The sequence below is a fragment of the Charadrius vociferus genome, unplaced genomic scaffold (assembly GCF_000708025.1).
Source record: "Charadrius vociferus isolate BGI_N301 unplaced genomic scaffold, ASM70802v2 scaffold528, whole genome shotgun sequence".
NCBI lineage: Eukaryota > Metazoa > Chordata > Aves > Charadriiformes > Charadriidae > Charadrius > Charadrius vociferus.
This window is the reverse complement of record NW_009649559.1, coordinates 333,360-357,874: the sequence shown is the minus strand read 5'-3', so window position 1 is coordinate 357,874 and position 24,515 is coordinate 333,360. Positions and strand designations below refer to the sequence as shown.

At 42.1% G+C, this 24,515-nt stretch overlaps 1 protein-coding gene across 1 annotated transcript in view; it reads right to left on the bottom strand.

Annotated features, from left to right (window-relative positions):
• Positions 1–1,442: 1,442 nt before the first annotated feature.
• LOC104290856 (zinc finger MYM-type protein 3-like) overlaps positions 1,443–24,515 on the bottom strand; it is a 25,429-nt gene continuing 2,356 nt past the window's right edge. Inside the window, 1 exon segment of the mRNA XM_009890024.1 lies at positions 1,443–2,995. Within this exon segment, the coding sequence (XP_009888326.1) occupies positions 1,943–2,995 (1,053 nt within the window). The 3' untranslated portion in view covers positions 1,443–1,942.

The following is a 24,515-nucleotide window of genomic DNA, read 5'->3' as shown; positions in this document are numbered from 1 at the left end:
AGAGACAGAGGCCAGAAACTCAGAAGCTGTAGATCTGGTGGTTACACTGCCACAGCATGCAAGACCTTGGGACAGCCGGCACACGGGAAACCCAGACTTTCTATCAGCCTTGCTATGCGCAGAGCACAAAGAGATCAGAGCCAGGCTGTGTCATCTGCAGGAAGCTTTGTGGGAGGACAGATGTTTATTATAGTGGAAATCTCTGCTCTGAGACCTTCCAGTGGCACATCTACGACCTACCCCATCCCCAAAACTGACCTTCAAATAAAGCTTAAGCGAGGTGAAGGCGTTCTGCCACCTCCCTCACACACAGGAACATTTCATCCCAGCAACACAGAAAACAGGTTTTAAATGGTGCCAGGTGGGTTATTTTTATTCCTGTCTACTACCTTTGTTTCACCCTTTCTTTGGAATTAGTGATGATTAAAGTCACTGCATAGTTGCAGATCTAAAGAATATGAAGGACATGCAGGAATGTGAAGGAATAAAGACAAACAAGCATAAAGAAACACAACAACAACAACAAAAAACCCAAACCAAAAAAGCCTCTCAGTAACAGTTCGATTCAACACCCATGGGAAGTCAGCTGAGGTTGACTCATTGACTTCAGTGGGCATTAGATCACCGCAGCGGACTTGTCTAAAGCCTCATCATGGCCCTAGGATATCCTAGTGGAACATAAACCAAGCTGAAATACTTGAGAAGTACCGTACATCATTTTAAAGGTCAAGAATATAATCGTTCACTGAAATACTGAATTTGTTAGTGTTTTCCCATACTTCAAGAAGAACAACTACGTTGCAAAGTCAAATGTTGGAACAGTAGCGCTCATTATTTCAAGGCTTTGAGGACCAAATTCTGCCTTCAGATTCAGATGGACATTTTCCATTGTCTACAATGGAAACAGATTATATGTAGCTGACAAATTTGTTCTCCAGCACTTACAACTATCCAGCTTTTTCATTTTTCTGTAGTAAATATGAAATTATCGCTACACTCTATGCTATTTTTTTTCGGATTTCAAATGACGGCTTAAGACATATTTGATGCATATTTTTCTGTACAGTTTGGGATAAGATTAGTGATTTTTCTGTTGCATTCCCCAGAATACTGAAAATGTGGCTCTAAGTCAGTAGATTTTACATTAAGTATACACAGTGACAAAATACTAACAACCCGTGCTTAAACAGTTAAAATTGTGTATGACAGTGGTTTTGCCATTATACTTTTGCATATTGTTGAAAACAATACTTTTTAGTCTAAAGACCAGCAACATTTTGATCACAGAAAATCATCAACAAAACCAAAAGTTAAAAATAGCCTTTAGCTGACTTCAGGAATATTTTCCCATCTGGCATAAATGAGCCTCAGGAAACAAAATAAAAAACAGACAAAAATTGTTGTAAATGGTTTCATGAACTTACATTGATGTATCTCTTATTTCTTGGTCTTGCTGATCAAGAATAAGCCAGCAGGTAAGAAGCAGCAGCCAGTGATAAGTTTGTTTCCTCCACTCTGGGAGGTCATGTTAAAATAAGAAGTTGAAAAAATGCTTCAAAATAGAATTGCTACGTAAGCCTCCCTGGGGATTTACACTCACTGATGTGTGCATGTTAAAAATGGTATTTCCAGTCTATCTGGTGTTGCCTGAGAACCATTTTTGTCCTTTTAAAATCTGCATTTATATTTTAACCCATTAGTACCTTTCATTTTTGTATCAACACTATAAATACTATGTTAGTAATACTAAACTATTTCTATTGACTTATTTGTAAAAAGAAAAATATATTATATATTTATATATTTTTATAAAGTGAATTAACACTGGAGAGAGGGCTATGGGGGAATAGTGTACAATCACAGTTGATGTGTATTATTGGGCACAAATTCAACGCTTGAAACAAACAGGAAAAGAAAAAAGTGTTCAGGTGACATCCCTCTTTCAAGCCGTGTCAGAGGAAGAGTCATAGGATGCTGACACTATGAAATTGCCAGTATTGGAGTGGCTCGCCATGGACTGGGCAGCCTGCTGGCTCAAGTTATTGCAGATCAGCACCAGCTGGTTGCTCTGCGCTTCTGAGAGGGTGCTACAGCTCTGGTAGACGCTGAAGTTGGTCTTCCGGCCAGGGATGTTGCCTTTCTCGCACATCGTCTTTACCATCTTGGCAAGCTTGTTTTTCCCCAGGGCTTGGCAATTGTACCAGTGAAGCGCAGCCAAGTTGACGACGGGTTTGATGGACAGGTAAAAAGGTGCGTCCTCGTAGCGCATGGCTGGAGGCCGCCTCTGGGCATACTCCTTGTAATCTTGCACAGGGCAGGTCTGTGGGGAGTGCTGGGTGGCATACACCCGGGAGTCCGTCCCGCCTCTCTTGCTCTTGGTGTTGACATCTCCGTTGTCTGGCCCCATCCACTCCAGGTATTCCAACCCAGTCTCTGTCACCCGCAGGCGGATGTCTCCCCACTTGAGGGTGGACCCATGGAAACCTGTGCAGTGTCCAAACGCCTTAGTGTTGTTTAGCCAAACAAGGTTCAACAGCCCTTCCGGATTGTACCGGCTCAACAAGCCTCTTTTGCGCAGGATAAGCTCATCAGCAAAGGTGAGCTTCATGGATTTGTGTGGCTTGTTTCCTTTTCCTTTACACCTCAGCTCTATCTGCTTTTGCTTTAGAGCTTCCTGGGACCTCTTGAACTCCTTATCCCTCGTAATACTGTATCCGTACCTGTGCTCTTTGAGATACCGCTCCAGCCCACACTGATAGTTGGCCAGACTGTTTGGCTCGTATTCAGACCCATCCTTTTGTCTGGCGTCCACAAAGAAGGAAGCAAGGTAGGCATCAAGCTCTTTGCAGGGGATGACATAGATCTCCCGGGTCTCAGAGGGGTACTTGGAGATGAGGAACTCTCGGAAATTGCGGAGAGCCGTCTGCGTGCTGCGAATGGTCTTCTCATTCTGCTCCCTGCTGAGCTCCGCGGCTCTCTCATCCTGGTCTGGAAGAGGGAGAAGGGGAAAGACAAAAGAAAGCAGAAGCAGTCAGTTTGTGCAATGCACTTTGCCCCAAAATGAACTTCCTTAAGAAGGAAAAAAAAGGGAAAAAATTAAAATCAATTTCACAAAAAACGCTGGAAAACATCATTACATACCTGTCACATGACTGAAAAGCCAACTTCAGTTTCACAAATGATGTACTAGAGCATGGCACAAAACCAAAGTGAGCTCCTCATGACACTGGGGCACAGGTTTGTGCATGGAGATTTGTGGAAAACAGTGGGATTAGAGGCAATCTGCTTTTTAGAAAAAATGCGAGGTAGAGTGTTCTTCTGTGGATCACAATGCTGTGTGCAGGGCCCAGTCCCAATAATAAGCCCATTCTGAATTGCTTCATTTGTGAAACCAGAGGTTGTACCGGTTCCATTTTTTTTGGTACAAAACATAACTAAAGCATCATATTTATTACTGTTAAAATTATCTTTAATCAGACACATTTTTGAACAGCTAAATAAATATAGACAGAAATATACAGTACAAAACAATGCAGCACATCCTAACAAAGGAGTTGGCAAGTAAAACTACCACAGAGCAATGTGTAATTTACAAATGTAGAAGAATAAAAGAAATAGTTAATATGTTCACATCAGAAGATATGGAAGAAAAACATGATTATACAGTCTCTCTACATAATCAAGCCGTACCTTGACAGTGGAAATACAATTGTGACCATTTCTCTTCATTTTGCAGAAGATCAAATTCTGGAAACAACTTTGTATTGCTCTATACGGCTATACTCAAAGGTCCTTACAATCAGTGACATATCAAACCACAATATTCAGATGCTATGGCTGCCATGGTTGTTACTGACAGCTAATTTTCAGGCTGATCATAAGATTGGGATAAAAAGGAAAAGCTTTTTACATGTAAGTGATGTGTGTACTTAAGGACTGTTTTCTTGGCATATGCAAACTATCCATTTGTACAAGGATGCAGCTTACAAGCATGTAGGTGGAACTATCATTATAAATGTGACAAACCTTGATGGTTTTAGAAAATGAACAGCAAATGCAAAGAAGGAAAAATTCAATGATATGACTATTCTCTGTAATTGTGAATAGAAAATTCTTTTTTCTCTCATCCACTTAATAAGCAGAAGAGGGGGGAAAAGCAAGTTCATTTCATTTGCAAGTTCTGTCTCATTGCAAAAAACAGACATTTTGGTGTCCTTTCAACAGTGCCACAGTAACACTTGCCAGGTGTTTCCCACCCACCATACACACCACCACAAACTGATATGAGACCAGGTGAAGTTCCCACTGCCTGTCATTCAGGCCAAGCTCATGTCAGGCCGTGTAGCGTACCGATGCTTCGCAGCAGTGCTCAGACACTTGCTCCTCATGCCCACTCTGCCCTGCAAGCTTGTTAACAGGGGAGGCAGCAGGAAGGTGGCCCTATCTCCTTACCTAGCCCAAGTGCAATGTTTCATGAAGTGCAGAAATGTCTGCACAGCTGGGAAGCCTCTAATTCCCCCCATCTACAGAGTGACTGAAGAGAGTTCATCCCATCACCTCCACATCACAGCTGCAGACAGAGGCACGGGGAGTGACTTGCCCCAGTACTTGCCGGCAGGCCAGAAACGGGGCTGAGTTTATATCCCCCAGGACCAGGTCCTATGTCTTCATTGTGAGGCATCCCCTGCATTCATAGCACTCAGTAAAACCTATTGAGAGAGCCTATTGAGAGAGGTTCTCAAACCCTCTGCAAAGCACAGAGAAGCAGGAGTCTGCAGCTGAGGCCTTTGGATGCTTCTGCAACCATGAAAAATGCTGCCACAGAGCACTGAGATTTATCTCGAACTGTGCTCAAGGGGAAAAAGAAAAGGTCACCAGCCTGTTTCAGAAACAGGTTTTAATATTGATGTCAGCATCAAAGAGCTCCTAGCAGCCTGCAGTGAAATCTCATGCTTTAGGCAATGTATAGGACAGATCCTTTCATTACAGCTCGATGCAGGCTGGAAATAAGAGACAACTCTGTTTGAAGCTCCGAAACAAACATTTACGCTGGTACCTTGTTCTCTGCACCCACCATCACTTATTATAGCACTGTGTAAGTAATGAGTGCTTTGACTGACAGCCCACATTTTAAGTACTATTTCAATATAAACAGCACATATAATGGCTCTGTTTTATACATGTCATCAATCACTACTTCTTAGAGGATAGCCTGTCACAACACAGCAGTGACACCCAGTCAGTCATTTATGTTATGGCATCTTTCCTTAATCTGCAAAGGAAATTGCCATATCTGCATCTAACATTTATAAAACCCACGCTGAATTAAAGATCCCCTGAAGTTGCATGAGGGAAACGGTACTCCAATTCCTGCAGTGCTGTGGTGTGTTACTCCACATGGCAGGTGGGAAATGTTACAGATAATAGGTCAGCTTCTCGTCCAGCCACATAAGGAGAGCTATCTCAATTTTGACTGCGAATCCAGCCTGCAATGGTAGTTGATTATTCTTTTCCTATGGGACTGCTCAAATATCAGGGATATCTTATAGCATGGCACAAATGCAGGGAGGCATTGAGACCCAACGGACAGACTGAGCAAAAATCATCAGATGTCAGCTGAGTCAGCTGGTCACTGTCATCATCTGCATACGCCCTTCATCCACAGCAAAGGCAGATGATGCAGCTGAGCCTAACTTAACTAAGACAGCTCTTTATAGTCTAGGATAGCTGAGGAAGAAGACATAACTCTTCATGTCATTAAAGTCTTACATCTTCATTTAACCAAGGAGATTTCATCGCGCTGAAAGAAACCATATAATCCATCTCCAACTACCACAGAGACATAAATTGTATCCAGGCACACTTTTAATATTGCCAAACTTTCTGTTTTCTGTGAATTTCATAATCTTATTCTCTATTACTGTTGTTGTTGACCCTGGTCAGCACCTAAGCACCTCACAGCCACTTGCTCACTCCCCACCCCAGAAGGATGGGGAAAAGAACAGGAAGAGCAAAAGCAAGAAAACCTATGAGTGAAGACAAACACAGTTTAATGACTGAAAGAAAGAGAAAAAAGAAACCCAACTGACAACTGAGGCAAAGGCAGTCACTCACCACCTCCCACAAGCAGACCAATGCTCAGCCTCTGAGCAATGTCCACCTCCCCCCAAAAACCCCTCCCTTCTGTTTTTATTGCTGAGCATAATGTCGTAGGGCAGGGAATATTCCCTTGGTTAGTCTGGGTAGGCTGTCCCTGTTGTATCCCCTCCCAGCCTCTTGCCTACCCCAGACCTAGTTGCTGGGGGAACAGCATGGGAAAAGCAGAAAGCCCTGACACTGTGCAAGTCTGGCTTATCAACAGCCAAAACACTGGTGTGTCATTAAACCTGTTTTAGCCACAAATCTCAACAGAGCAGGGTATGGGTGGCTATGAAGAAAGTTAACTCCACCCCAACCAGACCCAGTACACTTACGCCATTTGGATCATAGAATCATAGAATGGTTAGGGTTGGCCGGGACCTGAAAGATCACACAGGTCCAATCCCTGCCATGGGCAGGGACACCTCCCACCAGCCCAGGTTGCTCAAAGCCCCATCCAACCTGGCCTTGAACACCTCCAGGGATGGGGCAGCCACAGCTTCCCTGGGCAATCTGTGCCAGTGCCTCACCACCCTCACAGTAAAGAATTTCTTCCTAATATCTCATCTAAATCTCCCTTCTTTCAGTTTAAAAATGTTACCCCTCATCCTATCTGAAACTCCCTTACCAAGACTCCCTTCCCATCTTTCCTGTAGACCCCCTTTAAGTACTGGAAGGCTGCTATAAGGTCTCCTTGGAATCTTCTCTTCTCCAGGCTGAACAACCCCAGCTCTCTCAGCCTGTCTTCATAGGAGAGGTGTTCCAGCCCTCTGATCGTCTTCATGGTCCTCCTCTGGACTCGCTCCAACAGGTCCATGTCCTTCTTATGTTGGGGGCCCTAGAGCAGGATGCAGTACTCCAGGTGGGTGTCACTAGACCTTGACAGAACAAGGAGACCACAAAACTTATTCTCTGGGTGCGGACTGCAAATGACCCTTGTAAAATACTTAGAACAAACCCATCTACTCTACAGATCTCTCTTTGCCTACTGGAAATAAGCAGAAACAGAATCAAAGACTTTACCACAGTCTGGATGTTTGGCATTGATTGCTTCTGCTCTAGCCACAGGGCCTTGTGACCTTGTCAGAGTAGATTAGGCTGGTGTAATGTCATTTTGTTCCTTACAAATCCACCCGGACTGTCAGAAAGGCTATATAAAAGTAATTCAGCCATTAAGAACTCAAGACTAAAAGGCATCTCAAGTGCCATCATAGTGAATTTTTGAACATGTGTATGTTATGCTAAGGATCTGACAAGCTGGGAGAACTGCTGAGGTACAAGACTTCATTTCTGGGTCTGGGTATTGAAAGTGAATGTTCTTGACCTGAGACAGGACTGTTTCCAATATAACAGTTCCCAGATGTTTGCTTGGTCTCACTTTACTGCATCTTGCTGAGTAGACACCAAAAGCTCTTTTTTTTTTTTTTTTCATTTTCTGTGGTCCTGCTGGAAACTACTGAAAACACAGGTGAGGACCTACATTAGTTCCTTGACCACTGCAAACATAAAACCTGTTTGCTCTTGGGCCTCCACTGCTCACAGTATCATCAGCCCTTCAGTGTGCATGGGTTCCAAAACTGGGTAAAAGCACAGAAAAAAAAATCACAAAGTGATCCTCAATACATGAGAACACCTCTCTATCAGGAAGGCCCTGAGCTGCAAATTGCTGGAGGATAGGAGAATGGGGAGGTGCCATATACACTCGCACCTTTCTCACACTCTTCTGTAGGTGTCTGTTGTTAGGCTCCAGGAAGACAGATACTCTGTAATTTGTCTCAGCTAGTAAAACAGTCTGAACCAACCAACCAAAAATTATTGTCATCATTGATCTACCAAGACAAGCTATCCTTAATGCCTTTTCCTTGTCATAACACAGCCTTTGGAGCTGGTAGTGCTGTTACCCTTGTTTTACAGACTAGGAGCAGAAACTTAAAAAATAAATTGAGTTGGAGATGCATTTCCTGAGGTCCTGCCCCCTCACCTGCATCACTGCACAAAGGACCTGGTTGGAGCTCTCACGTTTCCTATCTGATCCCACAATGGAGTTTCATTACCAAGAAAACCAGAACGTCACAGAAAAAGCCACTAAAACCCACCCTACTGTGGGATGGGGGGTAAACTCCCAACAAAGAGTTTGAAAAAGTGCTTAGTAGTTTAGATGTCTCAGTTTAAATGTAGCCAAAGAGATAAAGTGACCTGGCAAAGATTAAATAGCCAGCCTAGTGGGAGACGAGTATCCCAGGCTAGCCGGCAACCATGAAATGATCCCTCCCACACAGCAACAACTGTCTTCTGATCTTCTCATAATCTCATCTGAACGCAGCCAAGACTTAATGTTATCAGCAAGTTATCACACTCAGGGTTGTTTTTATTTTAGCTCGCACACATACCCACACTCAGACTCCCTGAAAAGGACATAAGCTCTGTAATTATGTATGGCAGGGGAAAGGCACTTGCTTTCACGACAGACAGATCCAGATTGTTAATGTTCAGAGAAGTTTTGTAACATTAGTGGGAGTCATGAACCTGAGCTATTATTGCAAACAGTCTTAAACTCTGCTTAAGGCAGGCAGTGAGATCTCAGAAGAAGTAAATTAAAAGTAAGGTGGGTTTTTTTGGTGGTAATCACACCACCAGCCAAAGTCTTCTCTGCCCGGTTTGTGTTCTGACTAGGAAAATGCTTCTGCAGCAGACCTGCTTCCACCAAAATGGTTTCATTCAGGTGAAAAAGCTTAGTTAACTGCACACAAGGCACCACATATCTCCATGCTGGAGCTAAGTGCTCTCTCTCCACTTCCCAGCACTTTGCAGGTTGGCTCTTGCCCCTGCTCAGCAGTTATTGAAAAGCAGCGATATCCAACCTATGGGCCATGGCTATATGCAGCCCACTTAAACAGTTAATGTAAACCACAGCTTGCTCCTACCTTTCTTTTCTCCTGTCCCCTCCTGTTTCAAGAAGGTACCCGTGGGCAAATGACATTCTCAAGTCAACAACCGCAGTGGGCAGAGGTTGCACTGTTGCACAAGGGGAGGTATAGTCAAGTCATGGGTGGGGGGGAAAGCTGGGGGACCCTCTGACAAACCTGCCCTCCTGGAAGCAGAGTTACAGCTCCCCTAACAGGAGTGGCTGAATGACACCGTCCTACCACAGCATCCCCAAATATCAGTCCTCTTTCTGCATGCAAAACTTAGAAAGTTGACAGCTGGTTTTCATTGTATCACATGAATAGCCAAGTTGAAGCCATTCTCCCGTCTCACCGCTGAACAGCAAGGGTGAAGGTAAGAGCAGGAGGTCTCCCTGGCAGACGTGCCTCTAAGCATTGGCAGAAACACCCTGAAATTAAGAGACAGGGAGTGGTAAACACTTGGAGAATTATATTTTTGGCACTTTTACTGTCTGGTACGGACTAAGTTCCTTGGGGCAACTCCTACACACATGCAGTAGTCAAAGGCTTAAGTAAAAAATACATGTGTTTTAGTGTAATTATTTCATATCCAGCAATAACCATTTCTTTAGGAAGTCCTAAGGCCAAATAAAGTGCACCTCCTCTGCCATAATAATCATACTTATTTAAGCTTAGTCTTGTGAGTCATAGTCAAAAGAGCAGGGGGGAAACCCTGGGACTGCCTGGAGACTTTCATCAGGTTTTGACATCTAACAGCTTCTGAGCTTTGCAGGATCAAATGGTTAACTTCCTATCTGCAGATTACTGAAGTAGAAGAAAGTGTTCCAGCTCTTTTTCTTGAATTTCAGCCCTACCTATCTGATGTTGCTACTAAATTCTGTTTAACAATTAAAGTTCCCTACTTCCACTACATTAAGTCAAACTCTATGTCATCTTAACATTTTCAGAAAAGGCTTTCATTAGCATGTAAAATATGTACTACGATAGAAATTTATTAATTAAAATCCATTTATGAAAGATGTTACGCTTTCTGGCCAAAAAAAAATTATGCTTCTATTCAGTTAACCTCCGCCAACAAAATTATCAGTGAAATATTTTATGATTCTAAAATTAAAAAGCTTTAGAATCCATCAAAGAAAAAAAGGACAGAGACTCCAAGCAAATGAGCATAGGAATATTTATACATTGGTATCTCCATGAAGTAATAGTCACTAAAATAAACTTTAGTCATCTGTATATTTTTTCAAGGTACAGAATGGTCTGATAAATGGATGCTTGCTCAGACACTAGTGCTGGTTTTCAGTTTGCATTCACTTTCACTACTTTCTCACCATAATAGCCTGGAAAGAGACGAGGTGCAATTTGGCTGCTTGCAAAGTCAACAATAAAATTCATATCAATATTAATGGCACTACTGCATGATCCTCAGATGAGAGAAAATTTGTAGCCATGACAAGGGATTAAGAATTTATGTCCTCCTATGACTGACCGGATCAACCTTTTACACAGTGGACTCTAGCGATCACTAATGAACTGGGCAAAACAGCAGAGCTGTAGGGACTTTGATTTGTACAAGGCTTCCTGCCTTCACCTGACTGTACATGACAGCTGAGCTATTTCAACACAAACATTCTAAAAATGCATTTTCCAAATAAAAAATGTTTTAATTTGTTCAGGTATGATCTCCACTTCATCTAGTTGTCTGATTTTGGTTTTGGCAGGGCTAGTGAAAAAGAGAAGTGTTGTTAGTTTTACCTTACATTTCAGTTCTTCCACTGAACATTTACAGTGTTATTTCTGAGTATGAGACTGAATAGGTTCCTCTTGCCTTTTGAAGCTGTTCTGTGATGCACTGGTGTGCATTGCTGCAATGAAAAATGGGATGCATTTCCTCTGTATCTCGACAGTAGGGCTACTCAGTTCATGTTTACCCAGATCCCACCTCCCTTTGGCAGGAACAAATACACCAACTCCAGCTCTCCCAGGCTTGCCCAACACCACGGCACTCCACAGCAGGACGCTACTGCTGCTCCCTGGGGCACAGCATGGAGAACAGCAGAAGCAGAAGATACTTTGCAAAAGCACTGGAGAAACTCATATCTCTGTTATTTAGGTGATGTCTAAGCAAAATGTACTCAGCTCACAGCTGGACTGGAGTCTGCCATTTTTGCTGCCCTGTTCCAAGTCAGTCACCTGGGTTATAACCATGCCTGGAACCAGCTCCAGGTTTCCCTGCCCTGCCACATCCCTGTCTTATTTCCATACTAGATATTACCTTTACAGGAGGTTTATAAAAACAAATTCTTTGGACCCTTATATAATGGACTGAAGTTCAGGGACCCAACTTTTCATACAAGTGGAGGATATAAAAGCCATGTTCGTAGTTTTCTGTACTGCAAACACAAAAACATTGGAAAACTTTTGAAAAAATGTGAACCCCCGTTCCTTTGAAAATAACTGTCTCAACGTGCTTCAGCTGCATTCACTTCTAACACATAATTGCTCCTCTTTCAGAGCTCAGGTTAAAAATATCAGGTAGACTGGTGAAACTGGAGTGCTGCTGGAGTTGATAAGCAGCAAAACACTACCCAGAATGTGAAGCAAATGTCAGCTTTACATTGAGCATGCATCTTTCTATTCAGCCATGTAATCTTCCAGTAATTTCCAACCAATTTGTGGCTAACTCCACTTAGAAAAATCAAAGTACTGATTTCAGTTTAAGGCTAAAGAAAAGATACATATTTTGCCAATGATTTTCTTCAGGTTAAATATTTAACTCTGGAAAATAGAATTCTTTTTTACGCAGGTCTTTTTAGCAACACAGTGAAATGTTGCCCTTTCAAAGCATGTTATTTACTTCACGATCTGTGGTAGAAGGAATTGAAGGTGTATGTCATTCTAACCTACCCTGAGAACTGGAAACTGGATGATATACAGCAGAAGTGATGCACTCATTTTCAAGAGGACTTCGCTGGCTTGGCATCAGTACAGAAAGTGTTGCACACACATCCTCAGCAGTATACCTGTTTTTCTCCCAAATAAGTTTCTAGTTCAACAAAGCATATTTTAAGTGCATTCCGGATTGGGGTCCCTGTATTTAAGTATACACTTAGGTATACTTCAGTATACGTCCAGTATCAACTGGACTAAGTCATTATATGTTTAGAAGGTGGACGAGGGGCAACATTGAATAATATATGTGTAAAGATGATTCAATTCAAAAGCTACTAAGAGAAAAAACAAGTAGAAAAAATCAAAATGAGGAGAGAAAAAACTGTAAAGATCTGAGAAACACACCCTTTGTTGAATTAAGCTTATCGTTTAAAAATTAATGAAGCATTAGGGGAAAAATACAAATTCTTATGGCAAAACCACATTTCTTACATAAGAAAAACAAGAAGTTACATTTTCCACAAGGCTTCCACCTTTACATGCTCATACAGAGAGAGCCAGATTTACATGTGTAAACAGCTCTCACAAGCACTGATTGGTCAGCCAGCAATTTAACTAGTGGGCTGGTTTGCACAAAATCACATGTACAAATTTATATGGCATTTTGGAAAATCTGGTGCCATGGAATTTTGTGCCTCTCTGCAGTTGCAAGCCCTATGGAAGAAGAATGAGAAACAGGACACAAACATGTATGCCCTTACAGTTTAGTTCTTCTTTTTGCATTCCACCCCATATGACCAGAGGCTTAATGTGTTCTCAGCTACAGCCTACGACCAGTTTTAATGTCATTGTATTTAAGAGCTAACTTTAATAAGCATAGTTGAGAAAGCAATGCAAGAGGTCTGGAAGGGATGAGCCAGGGCTATGAAGTTTGCCTGCTTTTGATTCACTGCCGTCAGCAGCTGAGAAGCAGAGTTGGAAAATATGGGAGGGAAATAAAGACGAAGGGGAGAGAGGGGAGAATTAGAACAAAGGGATGTGAAAAAAAGGACAACACTGAAGAGAGAAATTAAAAACAGATGAGGATCCTCATAATCTGAAATCTAATTTATATAACTGTTTCAGAATGAGGCAGTCTAACTGGGGCAACAAGCAGTGAAACAAAGAAAAGGAGTATGTAATAAATATTTTATTACATTAATCATAATAAGCTGCACTTTAAGTCTTGGCCAAAGCATATTCTTAAATCAAGCTGAGAATCTGAGCCGTTTCAGACTTAAGAGCATGAGGCTCACATGACTGTAATTAACATAATAAATCATGCTGTGGAGCTCTCTACACAGGCTGACAGTGCTTAGTTGATATATTGCTTATTAGAGACTGCAGACATTTTTCCCTCTATTTTATTAAAGTGCCATTGGTAATGAATCAAAAGGTACCCTTTTCTGTTCTGGCTGAACTATGTAATGCAGGTGTAATAGGAAACATGTGTTGGGAGCTTGTGCCATTGACTTCTGATAACACAGATCGCAGCCCTTGCAACCCAAAGAACTGCATTTCAGTACCTTTTCTCTCACCTCATCTTTTATTTAGCCAAGTACTCAAATTGCCTTGTTACTGAGCCTGCAGGTTTATTTCTGAAATTCTCTGACAGTGATTTTGCCCGACCAGACCAATTTGCTTTTGCCTTTCTGCACTGTGTATTCTCCACTACGAGTGAAGCGAGCTATGAAGGGCACAAACTCTATGAAGAGCTCACAATTTACAACCCTGCCTAACTAGTTTCAATGCACACTTTTAACACAATATTTCCATTGTCTTTACTGGGTCAGAGAGCAGAATTTAAGGACCAGCTCTTTACACAATTCTCCAGAGAGGATGAAGTGCAACGCTTAAAGTGAAACAGCTCCTGAAGTGGATTTTTTAGCCGGCATTTCTGTTTGGAGCCTGTGCTGAGAGTCCTCTCCTCCTTGCACTCCAGAAAATAATGATGACTTTGAGCTTTACTTTAGCCTTTGCAAACACAACTCTTACCATATTAGGAAGGGGTGGAAGTTCAAAGATGTAAAGGTACTACAAGGTTGGGGGAGACTCAACAGCTGGGCAGAGACATGAATGCATCCCAACCTGGGGAAAGGCCACAGACCTCAGGCGCTAGATACTCTGCTGGGCAGCTGCTCACACACCCTGACTGACCACAGTGCACACACTTTGTTCCAGACTAGCCACAGCACCTCCAGGCATTTGCCAAGACGGGGAGTCCCAAGAGGCACAGGAGCAGCTGGAAATTCTGCACAGAGAGGAGACAGAGATAAGGAATGCACATTCATCAGGAACCAGGCTGTTGTTCGTGGTACAACTTGTTTATTTCTGTCCTTGGATACATGTTTAAACTTACTTTACCATAGCTTAATTGAATAGATACTTCATCACATTTTGCAGCTCTACCTGAGTAAAGTCTCTTTAAAAAAATGGAGGAGTTCCAATTTTTTTCTAGCTATGTACACATACAGAGAGCATACACACACATAAACACCTCTTTGCTCCTCACAATATTGTTATTATTTCTCTTCTGTAATTACGCTGTCAAAATTTTCCTGTCAGGATTGTATTGTTATTTCCATAAAAATAATTTGTTTTTCTCTATAGGATAGGAACAGTCAGTTCCCCTGCTACTGAATGAGTTCATACCAAAACTGACACCAGCTAATTCATGTAAGAGGTGACACGGGGTATAGTTTAATGGATATAATTAGGGATGTATGTTATACATATATATATAGCTATTTTATTATGCACTAGCACAATAAACAGGCTAATGTATTTAAGAACTGTACGAGGGAATGGTAAATAGGACAAGTTATTTGTCAAACTGTAAGTTTTCTGAGAGCTATCTGAAATCAGGGGAGAGGAACCAGAGGCAAAAAGATGCTTCTTTGCACACAGAGAAAAAAAGGAATATAAATCTGTGGGCAAAAAGCAAAGCATACATCAGCACACAGGCACAAACGCTGCACTGTAATGCCAAGAATAGTTTTCTTGTCTGTTAATTTGTTTTCTTGGATGTATCATCAGTAAGGGAGAGCAAGTCCTGAACAACTGGCAGCACTCCATTTCCCAAGAGTCAACGACCGAAAAAAGATCCCCATAACCTGGCACATCCACATGACAGAAGGACAGAGCTCACCACAATCAGAAAAGTGCTCCAAGTTGTGGACAAAATTAAATTATTCCCATACAAAAACATCCATGCTTCAGTGGCTCATTCATACTGCTATTCTTGACCAGCCACAGTAGTAAGGCAGAGATTATGTGGATGCCCAGGTGAGAGAGAGGCAAGTGTAAACAGAAAACTGAAGCAAGCTATTCAAAGATTAGAGATGAACGTCCGTATCTTTCACAGGTTTGATCTTTGGGTACAGGTATGTCCTGCTTGAAATAATTCAGTAATACAGCACATTCAGCTTTTGCACTGGGGTGATGTGACCTGGGTCAGAATAGCTCAAAATCAATTTTTTCCTTCTCTGAACAAAATAGAAGGCCGGCTGTTTTCTTTCTCTCTCCCTCCCCACCCCCCCATCCCCCTGGACAAATCAGCATGCGATTAAGTATTATTTATCCATAGTTTATGGTTTCAAGTGATGTTTTTATCACAAAGACACCGTTAATGAAAAGCAAGAACAGACCACGGTGTTACTGCCTGCCAGTCTAAAGATATCCTGAGTTTAACAAACAGGAACACATACAGTATTTCTGTGTGCGGGTGTGCACCTACTGTTTAATTAAAGTTAATGGGAACGACAATTATATGTTAGAAGTAAGATGCAGCCAATGAAATTAATGGTCAATGTATAATTAAGCACATAACATAAAGCTTTCATCAGACCCAGCAAGGTCCTCAGCACCACTTTTCACACATCATGCATCCAGGAAGCCCTGTCCGAGCTCCCACCAGTGGGGGGATTCTGTGGCTGTCAGGACCTGGGAACTGCTGCCTCTAACACATCTGTGTGACCAGCAGCACCCTGCCATTTTTGCAGAGCAGCATTGCTTGGCTCCAGACAAATGCAGACTCATTTGGGAAACAAAAATACAGCTCTGCCCACCTGTCCCACAGAATCCACTAGCCACATTCAAACTATTCAGAACAACCAGTGTCGAAAGCAGCTTTTGTGCAACCAGTCCAGAAAGTGCCCCAGCAAGAAAGATTCATCAGGGAAAGCAGGCATTTCAGTGTTTCTCTTGAGGCTCTGATTTAACAGCCTGGTTCAACACTTCCTGCAAACAGCATGGTCATATGTTTCACTTAGGTATACTTTATCAAAGAAAGATGGATTTCAGCATGTTTCAGTGTTTCCAGGATCTGGATGTTTTAGCAAGCACTGCTCTGTGCTCTGCTGGCCATGATAAAATATCTACTGTCACGCTTCTGTTTTCTTTTCTGGAAAAATTCAAACAAGAATTTCTGTATTCAAAATTCTTATCTTGCTTAGATACACAGAAAATACACTCAAAAATTTTTAGTGATCTGTTTCATGCTCAAGCAGGTTCTAGGTTCACTGCAAGCACAAACAGAAGATGACATGACAGCACAAAACTCCCTAAAATGGAAATAATTTAGGTATGAGGAAAATGGGAGAAATGAGAAGTCATTGTGTGCTGGCTTCACAGAACAGTTTATTCAAAAATGGCATGCTCCCATAATGGAGACAGGTGAAAGCAGTTCTTTCCAAGGTTTACTGCTGCTATTAACAGCTTAGACCTTAAATAATGTCCTGGTTTGAGGTAAAACAGAACCAATTTTGGTCAGTAACTTCGCTTCTTAGCTGGGCCTCTCTAACAACTGAAATTAACAGCATATTGTGCAGACAGTGTTCACTCTCTCAGAGTGATAAGACCTATGTTGATAGCTGATGCCCAGCCATGGGATGCAGAGAGGCTCTTGCTTATACTTATTGCTATAACACCCGAGGACAACCAACTTTGTTATTTGCCCCGTTGGAGGGTCGGAAGCGGAAAAGCATAGAGGGGTCCCACCGGCAGGGAGAAGCGGACAGGACAGGTGACCCAAAACTGACCAACAGGGTATTCCATCCCATCTGCCTCATGCTCAGTATAAAGGCTGAGGGATCAAAGGGTCAGCTCTGGCTCTCTTCCTTCAATGGCCGACGTCTGAGGAGGACTCTGTTCATCTGCCTTTGATCCCGATCCTGAATGCAGATCCGGAATCCAGTTCCCATCTACCACTGAGTCCAGCCTGGGACTGCCCCAGTGCCAGTCGTGATTGTCATCTCGGGAGCTTGATGCGGTTTTGTATATATTTCATTATTTCTTTTTTATTTTATTATTAATATTTCATTAAAGTAGTTTAGTTCCTTCTAAACTCGTAAGTCTCTTTTTCCTCCTCTGCCCCTCTCGTTGAAGAGGGGTAGAGGAGAGCATCTGTCGGTCCCATCTGGGGTCCCCCAGGTCCCCAGTAGCCAATTTGGCCTAAACCACGACAAATACATATGTGAAATGGTTCTTCGGTAGACAAATTTACTGAAGTACCAGCCTCGTTCAAAGTGGAAAAACACTCTCAGAAAGTATCCTGACCTAAAATGCCAAGTCCTGTATTCTCTTTCCATTCCAGCACCCCATCCAAAGTGCAAAAGGAAAGTGCACATCTGAGGCCTTTCCAGTGTCAGTATCTCCCTTGGCTGCTATGCTGCCCCTCCTCTGCAGATCCCAGTCTGATCCTGCCTTCCCTCTCTTTTCTTACTTGCAGACTCACAAATCATCCGATGAAAATAGCTCCAAAATTAAACAGAGAAAATGCAAAGGCCACACAAAGAAAACATCTCTGATCAAAACCACAATGTTAAATAATTTTCTATTTCCTAAAAATAAAGTGAAGTCCAGTACAGAGTTGTCCAGTTTCCCTTGTTGTTTCCACATGTTTTCAGGAGAGCTGGAACCAGCAGAGGCCTTATTTTCTTCCTTTATATACCAGTATCACAAAACTTTGCACAGAACAGTAGTCAGTTTAAGATGCTTTTAGTGAAAGGGAGTGCACCTAGGTCATTGGTTCTTGCAAAAATCATTGTTTTCTGCTTCTCACTCGTGCTTCTTTTTTTTGGCTTTTCTGCCTTCCATGTTGGGGTAGTGGGGGAGAGGGTACATTTCTGAGTCTGAAATAAACACTGATGCTCCAGAACACGACCATTCATTGCAGTGGGCAGTTTCTCTTTTGGTATGACATGCCATTTTACTTAATACTGTTTGTGCTATGGTACTTTGAACTAAAAATATATATTTAAATGAAGTGTCAATACTTTGCAGTGATGCAATTCCTCTATTCAGAACCCCAGCAAATATTCCTGACTGTTTGGCAGCTGAACTTGGCATGCTTTACAGATTTAATCCTTAAAAACTGCTGGGGCCTAGCTGCAATAGGTCTTTTTAAGGGTACAGATTCAACTCCTGGCTACAGGCACACAGCTTCCACAGGCTGTATGGAAACTACCATTTCTAACCTGTTAGAGGATCAATAGGCCTATGCAGTTTTTATTGCAAGAATACAACTCAAAACCCATCCCCAAACATCTCCCACACCAACCTACTTTCAGCGTGAATATTTATGAACAGTTTCCTCCAAAATGTATATATATCAGCAACGCTGCTGCCAGATGATGTCTTTGCATGCTGCAGGTAGTTCCACTCAGAAGAGGTCCACAGTGAACAGGGAAAACAAGCCCTGACATCAAGAAATGCAGCAGCCTCATCTCTTGTGTGCGTAGCTGCTTTGACAAATACTTAGTATTTAGGACAGCAAGAAAATAGTCCTCTACATGACAAGTCTGCTGCTGGTCTTCAAGGCTGCAAAGAGGCTGGCATGAGCCTTCTGTGTCTGGAAGGAACTTCCACTAGAGAAATATACGTGGAATCCTGAAATGGTGATAAATACATTTCTTAACTACAGTGAAAATCTAAAGATGTTCTACTACTTCAGGAGTCTTCATTTCAGTGTTCTTCTGCAAGAATTAATAACTTGGTAAATGCTTCTTGTAGGAACAGCTTCATAAAACATACTCTTGTATTAGAATTATTAATACTATGGCTTTTGACACTGTCTCCCATAACATCCTCATTAGGAAGCTGAGGAAGTGTGGGCTAGATGAGGTGACAGTGAGGTGGATTGAGAGCTGGCTGTGTGACAGGACTCAGAGGGTTGTGATCAGTGGCATGAAGTCTAGCTGGAGGCCTGTAACCAGTGGTGTCCCCCAGGGGTCGATACTTGGTCCAATTATGTTTAATATATTCATTAATGACCTGGATGAGGGGACAGAGTGTGTAGCCTCAGCAAGTTTGCTGATGATACCAAACTGGAGGGGTGGCTGACTCTCCAGACGGCTGCACTGCCATCCAGCGTGACCTGGACAGGCTGGAGAGCTGGGCAGAGAGGAACCTAATGAGGTTCAACATAAGCAAGTGCAGGGTCCTGCACCTGGGGAGGAAAAATGCTAGGCACCAGTATAGGTTAGGGGTGGACCTGCTGGGAAATAGCTCTGAGGAGAAGGCTTTGGGGGTCCTGGTAGATAGTAAATTGTCAATGAGCCAGCAGTGTGCCCTTGCTGCCAAAAAGGCCAATGGAATCCTGGGCTGCATAGGGAAGAGTGTGGCCAGTAGGTCGAGGGAGGTCATTCTCCCCCTCTACGCAGCACTGGTGAGGCCACAACTGGAATACTGTGTCCAGTTTTGGGCTCCCCAGTTCAAGAGGGACAGGGAACTGCTGGAGCGAGTCCAGCGAAGGGCAACCAAGATGACTGAGGGATTGGAGCATCTCCCTTATGAGGAAAGGCTGAGAGAGCTGGGACTTTTTAGCCTGGAGAAGAGAAGGCTGAGGGGAGACCTTATTACTACTTACAAATATCTAAAGGGTGGGTTGAAGGAGGATGGAGCCACACTCTTCTCGGTGGTTCCCAGTGACAGGACGAGGGGCAATGGGTGCAAGTTGGAACATGGGAAGTTCCGTTCCAACACACGAAAAAACTTCTTTACAGTTCGGGTGACAGAGCACGGGCACAGGCTGCCCAGGGAGGGTGTGGAGTCCCCTTCTCTGGAGATGTTCAAAACCCGCCTGGATGCAGTCCTGGGTAATGTGCTCTGGGCAATCCTGCTTTAGCAGGGGAGTTGGACTAGATGATCTCTAGAGGTCCCTTCCAACTCTGAAGATTCTGTGATTCTGTGATTCTTTTTTTTTATTTTATTTGATTGTCATGCTGTGTACCCAGATTATAAAAGCAAACAGATGAATACTTTGCCAAGGCTGAATTTGTCCTTTTTATGATACTGTCCTGCTTTTAAACAGAACTCCCTCACCATAATGTAAAGATAAATAATATCTGCCTCATTAGCAGAACTTCTAGAATAAAGCCCACAAAACATTATTTTATAATTTAACAGTGTTGGACACAGATAATTAAGGGTGGGAGTGGGCTGGCAAATCCATACTGCAAGATCAGAAAGTAGCAGCAGTGCAGGATGCTTCATTTTTCTGATGATTAAAACTATAATGATTTAATTTTATTCTTCTAAATAAGCCAGTCCCGTGCAACTTTAAAAAAAAAAAAAGTATTATGCTTTTTGTAATTATGTATCTCAGCACTTCGTATTTTTAGTTCAGCTACTAGAGCAAGAATAGGTATCAATTATGGGACCCAAAGAGTCACCAGAGGACTCTGAACTAAAGTCTTTAGTCCAACACAAAGAGGAAGAGACTGTCTCACCCCTACATATGTTTAATTGTTCGCTTGACCACATTCAGCAGCGTATGTCCCCGGACGCAGGCTTCAGCAGTCACTTTTGCCAAAAGTCATCAATCTTTGTACGTAAATTACAAACACAGAGACCAATCAGCAATTATTTCAATATTCTTGGAAGAGCTTAAATAAAGCTTTGTAACTTTCTTTTGACATGATTATTTGTCTTGTGTTACATTCATTCTTGGCACAGTTCCACTGGACTTGGAAGCAGTGCAGCAGGGATTAATTTGGCCTTTCTGTATGTATGGCTGATGCTTTATATACCTCTAAAAAACAGCATTATTTTTTCTTGTTTGCACTTCTTTAGAATGTGCTAACTGACACATTTTTCTTCCTTGCAGTGTAAACAGTGATTTAGGAGTTTAAGCTAAACCTAGTCAAAACTGACAATTCATGAGGTGTGAGGGACTTCTTTCTCCTCTAAGTCTTGTGACATTTTGATGCTCATCTAACAGCTCTTAATCCATGAGTCTTCACGACTCACAAAGAGGATCTCAGCTCCCACTTAATTTAAACCCACACAATTGCACAGAGAGAGAGGGGGAAAGGGAGAGGTCCTGGTTTGTTTGATTGCAGAAAAATACTTAAAAATATTCCACCTAAAAGCTCTACATCAGCATCAGACAACCCCCAGACACACTGCATTTTATAATGGTCATGTTCAGATAGAGACATTATGTGAACACCTGGAACTGACAGGGATGTCCACACTGGGAGCAGAGCATGAGTCAACTCACATTAGATGCCAATCATGAAAGACTGCCATCTCTGCTCGCACCTTCCTGTGATGAGAGCACAGGACCAGAACTAGATCGTTGCCCAAATCACCAGGCTAAGCTGATCACCAGGCACTGATCTGGGATCCTGACATACCAGCTACAGAAAAGAAAAGAATGGGTAGGAGCTCAGAGGGGAGACATCAGAGTCAGGAAGGCTAAGTACTGCCCTCAGCACAAACCAGGGCACCATCCGTCATGGCACACATTCAACTGCTGATACTGTTCAATAGCCACGGCAGAGGGACAGTGTGCGGCACACTGACTAAGAAAGCAGTGGTGCTTGTGGACCATCTGTTTCCCTTCCAAATTCTGCAAAAACCTGTACATGTAAAACGTCACCCAGCAGCACAGCTAATTCAGTGATGGATATGCATGATGGCATTGTGACGGTACCCACAGAATATGATTTGCCACATGTCTGACAGAAGCAACAACCCTAGTCACTTCATTTACAGGATATTTTATTTTGCATCTCTACTCACTACACTTTGCGATCTGCACATTTTGTACATATGGATTTGTCATCTTTTTGGTGTATCGTCATGGAAATCTTTGCTTCTGTATTTATAGTGTTGGACCAGAGATGTCTTGCTGCACTGTTGCACATCTTTACCCTCAGTTTTCAGGTGGAAAGTAAGTACTCTTCATAAATACTTGAGCAATTCTGCTTATGAAGTAAGTCCTACCTCTCTTGAGGACCAAAACTTGCCTTCCTTCCACAAGAAAAAAAGGACTAAATAATACCTACGTACATTCTTGAAGGCTTTGCTAATAAAGAGGTAAAGAACAATCTGAAAATTCACAGATGAATGTCCACTTATTAGGGCTGAAGTTTAACAAAAATAATTCAGTATATTCCACAATGCTTAGATGGAGACCTAAACCCAACAGAAATCAGTGTCTAACTTCACTGAATCTTCACTGGAATGCCACTTCACTTTCAAGACACAAAAATACCTTTGTAAAGTCCCTGCTTACACATTCAGTTGCCATAGTTTAATTTAAAAAAGAGAAAAAAAAGAGGAATGTTTGAAAGAGAAACTAGTCCAAAAGTATAATGTGGCTTAAACTGGCCTAAACTAACGTGTATCATCAATATTTTTGATTTCATGGAGAATCTCACTGAAATTTTCATGAACTATGAGATTAACATGCACAGAAACTGCAGCTCTGTCTGATACACATGCAAAAATGTTACTTAAGCTAAAACTCTGAGTAATAATTCTTGTTGGTTGGATTGCACCTTTTAATCATAACTTATCATTTAATAACTTAGTCCTGCAAAGCCCTACAAACATGCAACCAGTTCTAATGGGATCAGGAGCAAGTTGTCATATATTATTTTAAAATTAAGCAACACTTGGTATAGGACAAGGCAGAATTTAAATTCCCTGCTCACTTTCAACCATACCTTCGTTTGTTTGTCAAGCATCCCCTGCGCCTACATACTAACAAAACCTTTATGGTCCTTGGTATAATTACTTCCTGACCTTTTTTTTTCCCCCCCTCTTACATAGGAATTATACTCATCCTTGTTTCTGTCTGTTTGGGACAGAAACATTTTTACATAGGATAGAGAAATACCCTCTTGTAGTTCAGTATTGCTCAAATTTTATGCATCATGCTCCATTTCCAGTACATTGCTCTTTGTTAAGAGACAACCTAACGAAATCACTGCATGTAAGCCATCACCCTACTCCAGTCTTTAATCAGACCTCCACATCTTATCTGCAAGAATCTGTTGTGCAGAACCATGCATCTGTAATAAATTCACTTGCCAACATTGTCCACTTTTCTGCAAATTGAAGATTTATTTATGCCAGCACTTCCTTCCCAAAGGAGCAGGCTGTATGGAAATCGGAGACTTCACTGATGTGACTATCAAGTTTTAGTCATCTGTCAATCATTTTACCCTAGTTAAAATGCAGCTACCTCTGCGTACAGTAACAGCATATTACAACAACACTATACTAGGCTGAGGAGGGGAACTGCATAACACTTTTTGAGAACAACACAAGAAATTAAGTATTGAGAACATAACTGACTGAACTGGAATTTGGACAGCACATGGACATAACATTGCTGTCTATGTAAAAAGCACTAGGAAGTTTTTAGAGTTGATTTACACAGCGGGTGTAAATCCAGGTGCAATCCCACTTTGTCCTCACAGTGAGACACTAGACATGAACCAACCCTGTTCTAGAAACTATATAAATGTGAAAATGTGGTGCTTGTAATCTTCTTGTAAAATTTAACCCTATGCAGTTAACAACTGCTGAGCTTGTTTGGCTTCTGAGGACCTGGCAAAAGCAGTTTGAAAGGGCTTGGTTATTTTAATGAATCTGTTGAAAGTAAATCACTCTCCCAGATAACACGCACCTACATGAGCAAATTCTGCCTAGGTTTGTATGCCATTGCCCAAGCTTGCAAGTTTGAGATGGAGCAAGTTGCAGGGGCAGGTTGGTAGAAACCAGCTCTAGCATATAAAGCAGTGACACACTATAAACTAAGGAATGCAAAATAAGTAGGTTTACCAGGCAATTCAGATTGACATCAGGCATCTCCTATCTCTCATATTTAGCTGAGCAGAGTCAGTTCTAAACCAGAGGGAAATTTGTAAGGGAATTTCTGTGAGGGATATTACATGAAAGTACTACTGCACAGTGACATGTCAAAGATGCAGCCATGCAGAAATGGGTCCCAAAGAAGAATGTGCTTTGCTGTAACTAAAACAATTGTAATCCTTTCTAATTTCTAATGCCTAGAGGGGTTTTACTTAGCAAAACTGGGTATTTAACTTTGCCCATTGTTTTACATGGCAACAAGATCTGCAGGCTCTTGCCAATTAATAGATTTAGTAGTGTTCTATCAGGTTTCAGGGTGTCCAGGTTGAAGTATCATCCAGGCTGTTAAAGTAATTGTTTTTAGCGCTTACAGTCTGCTACAATGACTGCACAAAGGCAATTTCTCCACCACTCCCCCCACCCCCCACCCCC